Source organism: Pogona vitticeps, chromosome 2 (genome assembly GCF_051106095.1).
Source record: "Pogona vitticeps strain Pit_001003342236 chromosome 2, PviZW2.1, whole genome shotgun sequence".
Classification (NCBI taxonomy): Eukaryota; Metazoa; Chordata; class Lepidosauria; order Squamata; family Agamidae; genus Pogona; species Pogona vitticeps.
Window position 1 is genome coordinate 257,807,744 of NC_135784.1, and position 14,624 is coordinate 257,822,367.

Genomic DNA, 14,624 nt, shown 5'->3' on the forward strand with positions numbered 1-14,624 from the left:
ATCCAGAATGGGCTGCAGTCAATGATGCTGCTTTTCAGTGATCTTAACTGAGAGCTGTAGATGACTACTGATGGTCTTCTGATGTTGTACCGTATTTGCGAAGGCTTTCACGGCCGGGATCTAATGGTTGTTGTGGGTTTTTCAGGCTCTTTGGCCGTGTTCTGAAGGTTGTTCTTCCTGATGTTTCACCAGTCTCTGTGGCCTGCATCTTCAGAGGACAGGAGTAGGAACTCTGTCCATGCTCTGTTGGTGTTTGTTGGATAGTATTTATAGCTGGGAACGGCTTTTGTCTTTTTTTCAGGAGATAGGGTGATCAGCATGTTTTTGTTATGATGAGGGAGGTGGGGAGAGGGAGGCCTGAAACTAAACAGGGCCTGGCACCCCATTCTTAAAAATACAACCTGCAAAAGGTCAAGGAACTCTTATCCAGCCACAAGGGCCAGGGATCATTGCACAAAAAGACCAGCTAAGGACACCCATCAATCACAGTGACAGATAATCTCTCCCTCTCCCTCCCTCTTCACAACAAAAACATGCTGATCACCCTATCTCCTGAAAAAAGACAAAAGCTGTTCCCACAGCTATAAATACTATCCAACAAACGCCAACAGAGAATGGACAGAGTTCCTACTCCAGTCCTCTGAAGATGCTGGCCACAGAGACTGGCAAAACATCAGGAAGAACAACCGTCAGAACACGGCCAAAGAGCCCGAAAACCCCACAACAACCGTCTTCTGATGTTCTCTGTCTTGGGTTTGTCTTGTGGCAGATTATTCCTGGGTACCACTCAGGCTTTGTTAATTTGTGTATTTTTTACCATGTTGGGTAGGTATTGCAGTCTAAGAAATGTTGCAGTAATTCCAGTAAAGTCCTGAGTTTCTGTTATTTTGTTCTAAGCAAATGTGGTTTTATGGGAGAGCTGGCTGTAGACAATGGACCTGGTCGTATGTTCTGGATGAAAGCTAGAGGCATGTATTGTACATATAACAATCTGTTGATTTCCAGTATAACATAGCGATGATGTGTGTCTTGTGCAGTTGCACTGTGTTATCCAGAAAGTGTACTTGTTGTGTTGACTGGTCCAGGCTTAAGTTCATGTTTGGATACATGGATTTTGTCCTCAAACCATACTTCTCCAACACCCCTAACTACATAGGCAATACAACCAACTTCCTAAAGAAACAATAGTCCATCCATAGCCTTCCAGAGGATACCATTCAGAGTAGAATTCTCTGTAGGGATGGGTAGCGGTCAAAGATGATGGGAAAAGGATGGGCTCTGTGGCACAAAAGGATGGGTCCTGTAAGTACTCACTGCTCCATTTGGCTTATGTGTGACTGGACAGATTCACAATGCTGTACCTGGGGTCCATGGCTTTTATGTTATGGGAGGTGGAAAGCTGCAGTAAATTGAGTAGTTGTTTTCTTCTCGGGGAAGCAAATTGTGATATATAGGTGTTTTTCTTAACTTGGAGTATTGTTATACCCTCTGCAGTGCAGGGGTTTTACTCTGTAGATGTAGTTCAGATTCTTTATACAGTATAACTGTAATGAGGTGGTTTAGTAATTTCTTGAATTATATCTTTTTGCACCTGGGGAAAGTTTTTTCATGAGTTTGATAGATTTTCACTCTACTCAGTTAAATCCATTTAATTGCTGCTTTGATTGAGAAGTTGACATATACTGTAGATTGCTTTGTAAATATTAATTTGAGTTCTAAAAAAATAAGATTACTCGCATGGCTGCCACATGTTTTATAATCTAGTTTTTCTAAAAATAAATATTGAAGGTACATACACTATATGGAAAGCTCAGTGGTTTAGGTATCTGGTTGCAGAGTCAGGGGATGGAGGTTCGATTCCCCACTGTGTCTCTTTGACAAGGGATAGACTCAATGATCCATAGGGTCCCTTCTAACTTTGCAGTTCTAAGATGATGACGATGATCTCTTGATATTTGTGTTATTTATTTTTCATTATCAAACAGACTCTTGGAAGTCACAGTAGAGAGTTTGTAAGAAGAGGTACTGTAGATTTGTCTTTATATTTTCTAAATGTTTTACAAATTAAGAGATGACAGCTGCCAAAAGAGATGGAGAGTGAAGGTGCAGCAAGTGTGTATGTTCAAACGGAAATGGGAGTGAGATTTTGTGCTTTTGATGTTGTTTTGTTCTCTTTCCTTTCCTTACATTTGTAATGTCACAAAGATAGCCTTCAAATGCCATGTTATTCCATTGCCCGATACTTCAGATGGACTCAGGCCAAGGAGTCTTCCTAGAGTAGTAAGGTAGGCTAGGTGTTTCTCTTCGTGTTGTATACTTAGGAGCAGCAGAGCTTTCATACCACTAATGAACACATGGGAATTTCTACATGGAGCCTGTGAAGCAAACAGACAAAAATCTGAGTTAGCTTCCTTCAGTTAATCAAATAATTCAGATCTGGGTAAGTAGTCTTTGCATAAGACATTGTGCGTTGATACCTCTAATTCAACTTATTTATCCAATGATTTAAGGGGAAAAAGTCTCTGCAGCTCCACTCAACAGCAGGACCGGTCACCCTCATTAGTGCATATGCACCAACACTGTTGTCTACAAAGTCAAAGACAAATTCTATGACAATATGGCAGCTACTATCAAAAAAATCCCAGAGAGAGAATCACCGTTCATTCTCTGAGACTTTAACGCTATAGTTGGTGCTGATCGCAATTCTTGGCCCACTTGTCTAGGCTGTTTTGGCATTGGGAAGATGAATGAAAATGGCCAATGCTTGCTGGAGTTTTGCTGTTATTATGGTGTCAGCAACACATACTTTAATACGAAGCTTCAACACAGAGTCTCTTGGAGACATCCAAGATCGAAGCATTGGCATCAGCTGGATTTGATCTTCACTAGACACTCTAGCATTCCTAGTATTACGATCACACACAGTTACCAGGGAGCTGATTGTGATACTGATCATTCCCTGGTGTGTAGTAGAGTAAAACTGTGAATAAAGAGATTGTATCACAGGAAAAAGGAAGGAAGACCACATATTGACATCAGCAAGACTCACAAGCAAAGAATAGTGGAGGAATGTCTGTCTGTCTGTCTGTCTGTCTGTCTGTCTGTCTGTCTGTCTGTCTGTCTGTCTGTCTGTCTATCTATCTATCTATCTATCTATCTATCTATCTATCTATCTATCTATCTATCTATCTATCTATCTATCTATCTATCTATCTATCTATCTATCTATCTCACATCTGTTCTGTGGCTGCAGTACCACTGATTTACAATCCAAGGAAGAAGGGGGTGGGGGAAGAGATAAAGAATGAAAAATGTAGGGAAGAGTGGGAAGAGTTCATATCAAACCCCAATTCTACACAGACGACTTTAGAGATGTACTGTCTTTGTAAAGTTTGCCCTTGCAAAGTTTATTACATAAACAAATGGTGTTATTGTTTTGACAATATCAAATTATGGTAATCTCAGGACATAAGCATTTGAGTAACTTTCACTCCAGTTTTCTTCTGAAAAAGTCAAAATCTGTGTTTCAAGAGAAAATAGAATCAAAGCTGAGATAGAAAGCAGTGGTAATTTCTATTTCAATTGTGTTAGAGTTTCATCTGGATATGGAGCCATTTAGTCATAGACTGGTAATGACTGATGGTTGCTGCCCCAAGCTTGCTTGCTTGCTTGCTTGCTTGCTTGCTTGCTTGCATATTTATTTATTTATTTATTTATTTATTTATTTATTTATTTATTTATTTATTTATTTATTTATTTATTTATTTATTGCATATAGTTCTGCCCAAAGAAAAAGGGAAGTTAGGGCAGGTGTGGCAGAATTACACATTACAAGGCTTAAAACCTGCAGAGAATGACAATCAAGCAAAGAAACAGAAGAGGGAGTCACAAAGTCAGAGAGACTGCCCAGAGACATTCCTCCCTTGATCTAGGCAGCCACCATCCAATAGTTTTTCGAACTGTTGGTTCAAACATAGCCAAAGTACTAACTAGACCAGAGGTAAGGCAAGAGAGAATTGAGGTGACGGCCAGCAATTGCTTCCTTGGATGCAGGTCTGAGGAAAGAGTGAGGATGGAGCTGGGAATCAACATCACTGATGTGGAAGGTATATCCATGTGACTTGCAGTGTCTAGCAAGATTTCATTTTGTACATCTTGTTACCACTATGTGGTATAAAGCAGATACCCTCTTGAAAGCAGAAACAGCCATTGTACTAAAATATGTTCTAGATAGATAATAAGAGATTATAGATGCTCAGTGTGGTGTAGTGGATAGAGTGATGAACTATAGGACTCAGAAGACTGGAGTTTGAATTCCCTCTTGACCATGAACACTCAAGGGGTCTGATGTGGTGGGGTGGGAGATGGCACTGGTAGAAACACTACTTAGATATCTTGATTATTTTGAAAAGCGTTATGGTTGCTATAAGCTGCTTCTGACTTGATATCATATAACACACACAATAAGAGATAAGGCATGAGAAATTTGGTGTGGACATTCATATCTAGAATATTAAGCAGATTCTAATCCTGGTTGTATTTTGGATGAAATACATATTTGTATTGTATCTTCTCATTGATGTCTGTAAGAATGTTTGATTAATTTTCATCCTCTGTTTGAACATGTATCCGGCTAATTAAGCTCTAGGTTTTAGTCTTGATAAGCATTTGCAGACTTAGCCATTATTAAATTCTCTTTGCTTGAACATGTATTCTACAAATTGTGGTCTAGCTTGTGTTATCAGCATCTTGAATCAGATTTTTTTTAAAAATGGCTGCATATATAGCACATTAAATTCCATTAGTGTCAAGGTTATGTGTAATCTGCAGATCTTTACCAATTTACCTGTAATTTTTATTATCAGCATTTTTCTACACAGATGATTAGTTATGTCAATTGTATTAAAATGCAAATATCTAACAACTGCAGCCTTACTCAGAATGTCCGCTGTGCTTTTGATTTCCACAGCTGTATGCACAGGGCCTTAAGTTGCATTGTTACCTGAATATGAGCTGGTTAAGGTAAAATTATGGTTTTCACTATTCAATCATCACTATAGATGGCATGTACATAACAGAAAAAGATGCACCTCTGCCCTGGAGAACTTTTCATCTAAATTCTCTCAGTGCAAGAAATGACAAAGAGAGGAAAGGAAAAAAAAACAATGAGCTAGTAGCACTAAGGAATAAATAGGAGAGAAGACACTCATTAAATATACAGTATACTGATTTCTTGTTGGCGAATGAGGACTAACAGATTAAAACATAGGGTTTAAGATGACATATACTGTATAAGTCTGCCTAGTCCATATGTGCCTAGTCACAGATGAGTTTTTGAGATATTTTTGTGTATTTTCTAATATTATTAGCATTCATTGTGAATAAAAGTATTAATAATTATATAAAAAAGAAAGCAATATAGCCATGCATACACAGTCCTAGCCGATATAACATATTTGGACAGGTGAGCCCTCCAATACGTATTATTATGCAGCCTGTTAGGTGTTGCCTTGAATTACTGGGACATGGGGTACTTTCCTTAGTATGTAATTACTAAGGTCTTGAACAGCGCTTTGAAAATATATGCTCATTTTCTTGAACTTCAGCTCCCAAAATTCTCAGCCAGCATGACTGCTGGGCTGCTTTGCTCCTGAGTGTGTTGTGGGCTTTGTGGTGTTCTGCTGTTGTGCGTGTGAAGGCAGGAGGCGAGATCAGAACTGACTTCAGAAAGGTGACTTCATCAGGAAGAATTGTTACTGAAAATATTCTACATTTAATTACTCAGTAAGCTTTGTATCCATTCCTTCTTCCCCTAAAAAGGGCTCTTTTGAAGTTGCACAGCAGATGCAGCTTTGCCTTCTGGTGGATCTCTTGTGGCAGGAAATACAGCACTTGTTGAATTCTTCTCTGCCTTGTATTTGTTAAAAGCACTGTGTCTTCATGAGGAAATGGGTTTGACTCCCCTGTAAGTTCTTCAGTTTTCCTAGTAATGTTTTGAAAAGCATAAAAACTGAAAACATTTAACCATAATTTGTGTATGGCTTAAGGTGTTTTTTTCTGTAGTTTTTACCCTTTAAAAGATTTTAAGCATATCACTCTATTTTAGTGTTAAACTCTATGCAAGGAAAATTGGATCTTTTTGAAAGGTCCTCGTAGCTATCATTTTATGAAGCTGGTTAAAACCTGCCTTTCTGGTTTATAGTGTTGCTGCTGATCTATGAAGCATGGTTCTATGACTCATTTTGAACAATTCTTTGTTCACTCTTGAAGACATAACTGATGGTATTTCAAATAAACTTGTTCCTTGTAAGAATCTAAACCTGTAAGTTTGTTCTTATTATGAAACAGATTATGTAACTTTAGACATATTCCCAATCTAGAGTGCTGGTTTACTTCTCTCTCCTCTCTCTCTCTCTCTCTCTCTCTCTTTTTCAATGCCTCACTCTCTGTCTCTCTCTGATGAAGTTTTGCTTTTGCTTTGATCACAGAAAATATAACAACCCCATTATGAAATTATTCTTATAATTTCTCTATTAAAACAGATGTACAGTACTTAGACTCCTGCATTATGCCTGGGAGGTGAGAGGAGTACTGTACTGTAGTTAGTGAAGATGCTCTACTTAATCTTGGTGGGTCATATGCACTGCACAGTTAATAATGGAAGCATAACAGTTTATTATAAGTCAGAGAGTACTCTGACACTGGTTTGCTGTGCCCAGTTCTTGGAATGTTACTTTTAAAAAGTGATTTATTCCTGCTATGTATTTTAATGTTTGAAATGTAACCTGTTGCCATTATTTGCTACAATGTTGAAAAAATAACACATCATTTTGTTGGTTGTGCTGCTTATCAATTTTTTGTTAATTTCAAGTAACAGAGAACCCTCATAGTACGGCAATAACATAAAACATGGAAAAATATCAGCAAAATGTTCATTAAAGTGCCATAAAGTGCATGTTAATGAGAAAACATGACTCGTTGCAACAATAAAGTAACTTCTATCTTTGTTGTTACATTACTTTTGAAATGAAACATCATCACACCCTCATTACTCCCAAAGCAACTAGGTATAAAGAAATAGTTATATAGAGTTGTTTCCAAAGGTCTGGTTGAACAAATCTGATGGTTGCTTATAGAGTTTCTACTTACAGTAGAAAACTCCTCAGGAGTAATGGCGTCCCTGAGAATAGGGCATTGTTAGTGATGAGAACTTCTGATGAAGTGTTTCCAGCTGACGTTTCATAGGACTCTAAGAATATATACCTCTGACAGTCTTTTTATTGAGTAAGCAAGGTTGCTGAAAGCAACATTGAGCAATTGGCTTTATTCCTTGCCAGCACCTTCCTTGAATCCTATTGTGTTGGGTTTCCTCTGTGCTTGACCTTGGATTGTCTTTGAATCTGCTTTGGACTTCAGTCACCTAGTTTTCTTGCTCTCTAAGTGACCACTGCCAGTTTACATTTTGGATTGACTGGGCCTTGTCCTTTTACTTTATTTTGTCTGAAGCAGGACACAAGTGGTTAAAATTTTGAGAAACTGAGCCATAAAAATTTACACTGCAGTTGTGACACTTACAATTTACAAATGCGTAAATGCTGGTGAGGTATATATGTATATGCACAGACATAGCCTTTTTGTGAAATGGTGTTTCCTTGAGTCCATGTTTCATCGAATTGTATAAGTGTTTCCATCTAAAAATTTCTGTGTAATTGTTTTTTCTTCTAAATATTTAGATGTTTTTTTAGCTTGGAACGGAGAATGATTACATCAACATATTTTCATTATAAACCTGGTTTGTTTTATATGCTACTTTCCCATTCATTAAATGTTTGAATTTTGTCCTGATAATTTTTTAAAAAGATATCAGACAAGTTATTTGTACGTTAATTGCTGGCCCTGAGGCTTTTGAAAACCAATGTAAGAGATGACTAAGTGGAAGTTCTTTGTGCCTGAGAAAATTCATTTTAAATGTAATATAGTGTCCCACATCCAGAGCGTACTGATCTACATACATCTAGACCTCTTTCCTCTCCTTCCATGTTTTTGGTGCACAGAACTCTACATGGTACATTCCATGGAACTCTACTCTTTCCTCCTGTTTGTCTTTTCACTTTAGGTTTACCAGTCATTCATCATTCTCTCCTGCCCTGTGTCCACTAGCAAAATACAAGTCTCCTTTTTGGCTAGATCCTTTCTTGGAGGGGTAGGGATACTGAATGATTGACAACGCTTTTTCTAGAATGGTGGTTCTCATCCTTGGGTCCCCAGATGTTTTTGGAGTAAAACTCCCGGAAGCCTTCACCATTAGCTTTGCTGGCCAGGATTTCTGGGAGTTGTAGTCCAAGATCATCTGGGGACCCAAGGTTGGGAACCATTGGTTGAGTAGATAGGAAGAGACATTCCAGTCCACACCACTAGAGGTGGCATGTGAAACTTACACAACTGACTTGTGTCTGTAGCCCCAGTTTTGAAATTTGCTTTAAGCAGAGAAACCTGGACTGTACATCTGGCCATTAATTCTGGAACTTTTATGTTTCTTTTGCACCGTCCCCAGCTCTGTAATGACCGGTCTGATGAATACCCATGTAGGATTGTGATTTCTTTAGTGGTTTAATAAGAGTATCGTCCACCCTTCAGATTAGCTTTAGCAGTATAACTCGGAGTTCATGTGTAACATGTTAGCACTGTGTTTCCAAATTCACTGACTTGGCACTGGCAAAGCAACTGGTGTGTGACCCATCTTAAACTCTTCTTTTTACACAGCAGCAAAACTTGGAGATGAGCCACTGACTAGTCCCCTCCTATTTCCTTCCTTGACCCGAAATGACAAAACTTTAAAGACATCTGTGTAAACAGGGAGCAGGTTCTTAGGTGATGCATAAATACGTACCACTCAAGATATTAATGATTAATTGCTAACACATAAGCATGTTTGCCTGACTTTTTTTAAAAAACAAAGTGGCTCAAGAGAACTTTAGAGTTCTTTTTTAACTCTTGTCACTGAGATTTTAGTCAAAAAGCAGAAAGTCAGTTTCTAATAAAACAATCTTCCCTGGTAGACAAAGCTATCTGAATGCATGAATGCCACTGTACAGTTGACAGAAGAATGAACACTTGTGTGAAAAGGCTCTGTACATTCTTTCCCACAGAAGTCAACGAAAGGGTCGGTTGTCCTAGGCTACGTATTCCAGCATTTAAACCTTGTGGAGATAGATTACTTTGGACTGCGTTACTGTGACAGAAGTCACCAGACGGTGAGTAAAAACAGGACAGATTAGATTTTCCAGTGATAAATATTACACTGTTGATAACCCTTTTTTCTCTTCCTAATCATATTTTAAACGGTATCTATTCTGTCACCAAATCAATTTTTAAATCAGAGTTGTCCTGTCATATTTATAGGGAAATGAATATTTCTGTCATAACTTATTTTTCCCTTTCTAATAATAAATTGTGTAAGAATAGTTTTTTTCTGTTTGAACAAGAAGAGATTTCCCAGGAATAGAAACAAGTCTGTTATCTACACATACAATTATGATATAATGGGGGAGGTAAAGGTAAAGGTTCCCCTTGACAATTTTTGTCCAGTCGTGTTCGACTCTGGGGGGCGGTGCAAATCCCTGTTTCCAAGCCATAGAGCCAGCGTTTTGTCCGAAGACAATCTTCCGTGGTCACATGGCCAGTGCGACTTAGACATGGAACGCTGTTACCTTCCCACCATGGTGGTACAGTGGTGCCCCGCATAGCGAGGTTAATCCGTTCCGGATTAACCTTCGCTATGGGAAAACATCGTAAAACGGATCAAAAACCCCAATTGTTTAATGCGTTCCAAATGGGCCCAAAACTCACCGTTCTCCGATGTTTTCCCTTGTTCCGGCGGCCATCTTGGGTGTACCGGCGGCCATCTTGGGTGTACTAGTGGCCATTTTTTTTGTTCCGGGGGCCATCTTGGGTGTTCCGGTGGCCATTTTTTTGTTCCGGTGGCCATCTTGGGTGTACCAGCGGCCATTTTTTTGTTCCGGCGGCCATCTTGGGTGTACCTGCACCCAATTTTTTGTGTTCCGGCAGCCATTTTAGAGCCGCAGAACAGCTGTTCCCCCATCGTAATGCGAGCGTGCCCTCGCATTAGCGATGGGGAAATCTGCATCGCAATGCGGATTCATCGTTCAACGGTGCACTCGTTATACGAGGCACCACTGTACCTATTTATCTACTTTCAAACCGCTAGGTTGGCGGGAGCTGGGACAAGCGACAGGCGCTTACTCCGTCACATGGATTCGATCTTACGACAGTTGGTCTTCTGACCCTGCAGCAATGAGCAGGTGCTTAGGTGAATTACTTTCAAAGATGAGAGTTGTTTAGAAATAATGGGAGGAATCTCAACAATGCTATTCTGCTAATGGAATGGCTTCCTTTAGTGGAACTGGGATGGGGTTCATCTCCATCCTTAAAACCTGCTCTGGGTGCCTGGGAAGTCCTGCAGTGCATGTTTTCAGCCATGAAATTCCCAGTCATGTTAGTAGACATCTGCTTAGAATGACACTGGATTTAGGCCTTTAATTGTGCTTACTCTTTTTAGATGTCTGCTTGAGAGGAGATTTTTGGATTGTTTGAACTACAAATACCATAGTTTTATATGCTCTGGGAGTTCTGACTATGTTACAGGCATATTGCAAATACATGAACGTGATGTACCGGAGAGAAAGGCCTAAACTGGAAGGTTTAGAGCATAGCTAGGCCAAACTCTGCTCAAGTGTCCTGTACAGAAAGTAAGTTCTCAGTTAGGCCCAGGGCTGAAACAGGGCATTTGAGGAACTTGGCCTAGCCAAGCTGCAGAGCCTTTCAATTTAGGTCTTTCTCCCAAGTGCATCACAATCAGGTATTTGCAAGGTGCCTGCAAGGTAGGCAGCATTCCTATAATGGAGAATTATGGCATTTGTGCTTGAGAAAATCCAAAAAGGCCATCACAAATGTCTACCTGTAGTTTCTGAAGAACCCAGCTTCTAAATGTATGGCCCTAGCTAGCCAGCTGTCACATTTATGGTGCTAGTACTTTAGAAAGTTTTGTGGGGAAGTGCAACAGTTAAGCCCTGAAGTTGATATAATAAATAATAATTTGTGATTAACTACATGTTTCCATGTTTTAAATTGTACAAAGTTTGAGCCAATGGTACACTTGTTGACCTGATCTGAAGTTTCCTATGTGTTGGGGTGATACGATTGTAACTCTGAAAGAAAAGTCTTGCATTATGCAAACTAGTCTGTGAATTTCTGAAGCTTGATACTCTGACTCAAAATGAAATATTATCATGTAAACTGGAGTACTAAGAATAATAAATTAATGAGATTAAGTAAATTGATAATGATGACTCTTATTCCCCAAATGAATGAATGAATACTTTATTACGGTCAAAGCACAATGTCAACAAAGACCAGAGGAGCCTTCATATTAGTGAGACTTAATGTTTTACCCTTTAAGCTCATGGAGGGAAGATTTCACCATACAGTGGACCCTCGACTTATGGAATTTCCCATAGGAATCCATTGAAAACCATTGAATCCTTTCAAGCCAAAGGAAAAAAAAAATCCCGGGCTTCCACGGGGACAGGAGGCAGAGGGCAGCGGGTGCAGCTTTGGAAGCCCGGGAAGCTGAAAGCTGCTCTGCGCCCGCTGCCAGCTTTTGGCTCCTGTCCCCGGTTCCCTCTGCCTCAGGCAGCGGGTGCAGCTTTCTGAGCCCCGAAAGCCCGCAGTGGGCGCAGAAAGGGGGAAAAGGGCAGGAAATTCAAAGCAGCCCCCCCCTCTGCCTTCTTGTCTCCTGTCCCCGGTGCCCTCTGCCTCCTGTCCACGGGAGGAAGAGGGCACCGGTGACAGGAGACAAGAGGGCAGCAGGGGCTGCTTTGAATTTTCCACCCTTTATTCCACCTTTTGTAGTTGAAGCTCCGGCCGCAAGTCGAATTAAAATTTTGCGGCCTGAGCTTTTCATACCTCGAAATTTCCGTAAGTAGGGACCTTCGTAAGTCGACGGTCTACTGTACATCTATTTCGGATTGCCTGTGTCCGTGTAATGATGGCCAAGTGGAAACCGTAGGTCATGTTTTACTGTATTGTCTTTTCTATAGAGATCTGTGGACCAGCCTCCTGAGCCCAATCATTCTCAGATATCCAGGGAGATCAGATGAATTTTACATCAAGCTACTTCTTTCTGATAAAGACTCTGTGCAGCAGTAATGGCACAGCGCTCCCTTGTAGTCTCCTGAGCTCATGGTTTGACTGGTTTTGGCATGGGGGTGGTTTATTGTCTAGCATGCAGAGGTGTTATGGTCCCAACCGAAGAGACAATGGCCCGAGGGGTAGCTGTAGAGGTGCTGTGTTTTATTCTCCCTGTGTTTTACAATCAGTGCATGGCTGATTGTCTGTTGTGCACTTTTTAAATTGCATTTTGTGTGTTTTGACCATCTAGTGTGTTTTATGGATTGGCTATACACTTTTGAACTGCATTTTGTGTATTTTGGCCACATGGTATGTTTTCTGAATTGTTTGTATATTTTTGAACTGCATTTTGTATGTTTTAGCCATGAATATGTTTCGTGGGCTGGTCACCTGACGGTAATAAATAAATTCTATTCTGTTTTATAATCTGATTCTGATTTCAAGCACATTTTGGGAGCAAATTTGGGCATTACGTTTTGAATGGACCAGAATTTACACATTGGTTCCAGACTGTTAGTGGTGCATTGTGTTCAGTTCCTGATATTTTAAAATTGCTTGCGGACATAATCCCAGTCAGATAATTAGTGATAGCAGCAGTCATCTATTGCTGAAACAAGGGGATGGCCTTAAAGGCCCCTTCCAAATCAATTATTCTGTGATTCTATGTAAATCATTCTTTCTGTTTTAATATCCTGTCAGTGAAGCAGAAACTGAATGAAACCATTGCTTTGATTAAAAAGAAAAGGAAGAAAAAAATGTTCAGATTTTCTATCTGTTTTGACTGCATAATGCATCCAGTCAAGTAAAGAAGCATTAGTGATAACAACATGCTTTCTCTCCCTAATTAATATATGAGTTATATTTCATGTACAACAGAAAACAGTGGGGAACTGCAGAGACAAAACTGTATCTGTCCATCTCTCTCATAACTGTATAAGCCGCTTGAGCTTAAGAAAACGTTACTAAAATAATATAATTATTTTACATGTAACTGTGCAGATATATTGCTGACTGGGTAGCTCAGTGATTTGGGAACTTTGCTTAGCCTCCAGAGCTGGATGTTCAGTTCCCTACTGTGTCTTCAGGGAGAAGAATAAGCATGTGAAACCTTGGGAAGCTGCACTGTTCTAGGGTGTTCAAAGAAAAAGGGAATAGTAAACCACTTCTGAGTACTGTATACCTAGAAAACGTAGAAGGGGTCATCATAAATTGGAATTAACTTGTCAGCACATTGTTATTGCTATGATGTGAATATATTACTGTGTTTTCCCGAAAATAAGACAGGGTCTTATATTAATTTTTGCTCCAAAAACACACTAGGGCTTATTTTCAGGGGATGTTTTATTTTTTTATCTACATTTATTCAAACACCATCATGCCATCTTCTTCTGGTTGCTGCACAATGGTGGAGGGCAGGGTTTCATTTAACTGGGGCTTATTTTTGGGGTAGGGCTTATATTATGAGCATCCTGAAAAATCATACAGGTCTTATTTTCAGGTTAGGTCTTATTTTCTGGGAAACAGGGTACTTTACAATCAAATACATTATGTATTTTGAAGAGTCTAATGATCAAAGCAAACAAAAATATTTACATAGTATTAGAGTACTTTTCTCTGAAATTTAATTATTAAAAATCAAATTACTGATTATAGAAGTTCACCGCAGAATACTGTAACTTAAAGTTTTGCAACCTGGAAGAAGTATTGCATAAGGATTATTTAAACTGTAAGTAAGCAAAACTAAATAGTTGGGAGAGTGGATTATGTGGGGGCATAATGGAATATTGGTGGTGACAGGGAGGGGGAGATACGGTGTTGGAGGGAGCATTGGCCATTTTAGGAGATCCCGGGTTCCACACTTGGTTCCGATCCCAGACTCCAACATTTCTGTCTCTGGACGGGAGCAAGGTTCTTCCTGCCTACCTTTTCTTCCTACAATGGAACAGACCAGGGCTGTATAACGGAGACATGGGTGGGTGCTGAGGGCAGAGCTACTCTTTCCCTCATATGCCCACCTGGGTATGGCATCCTATACCAGGGCAGATTGGGTGGGCAGGGGGGAGTTGCCATTGTTTATAAGGACATATTTGAGGCTGCTAGGATCTCTGCGGTGGCAAGCCTGGGTCTAGAAGTCATCCATGTTTCTTGGGGCCAGGGGTGGTTTTGGGATTGTGCTGGCATACTGTGCGCTCCGTGATCCAGTGCAGTCCTTGCCAGAGCTGGCAGATTTCATCTCTGTGGCACTGTTGAGGTCTCCCAGACCATTGGTTCTGGGGGACTTCAACATTCATGTGGAGACTGAGGTTTCTGGCCCAGCTCATGAGTTCCTGAAAACCATGACTTCCTTGAACTTGACCCAACAAGTCAACGGTTCTACCCACGTGGCTGGAACTGGTCTTTGCTGCTGAGCAGAG

The 14,624-nt window shown here is 40.1% G+C and overlaps 1 protein-coding gene across 2 annotated transcripts in view; it reads left to right on the plus strand.

Annotated features, from left to right (window-relative positions):
• Positions 1–14,624, plus strand: part of EPB41L4A (erythrocyte membrane protein band 4.1 like 4A) — a 120,872-nt gene that overhangs the window by 34,530 nt on the left and 71,718 nt on the right. The window contains exon 3 of one of the 2 annotated variants that reach the window (XM_072992463.2): positions 9,150–9,254. The exons of the other annotated variant lie outside the window; for it this stretch is intronic. Within the exon in view, the coding sequence (XP_072848564.2) occupies positions 9,150–9,254 (105 nt within the window). The remainder of the gene's footprint in view (positions 1–9,149; positions 9,255–14,624) is intronic. 2 annotated transcript variants of the gene reach the window in all.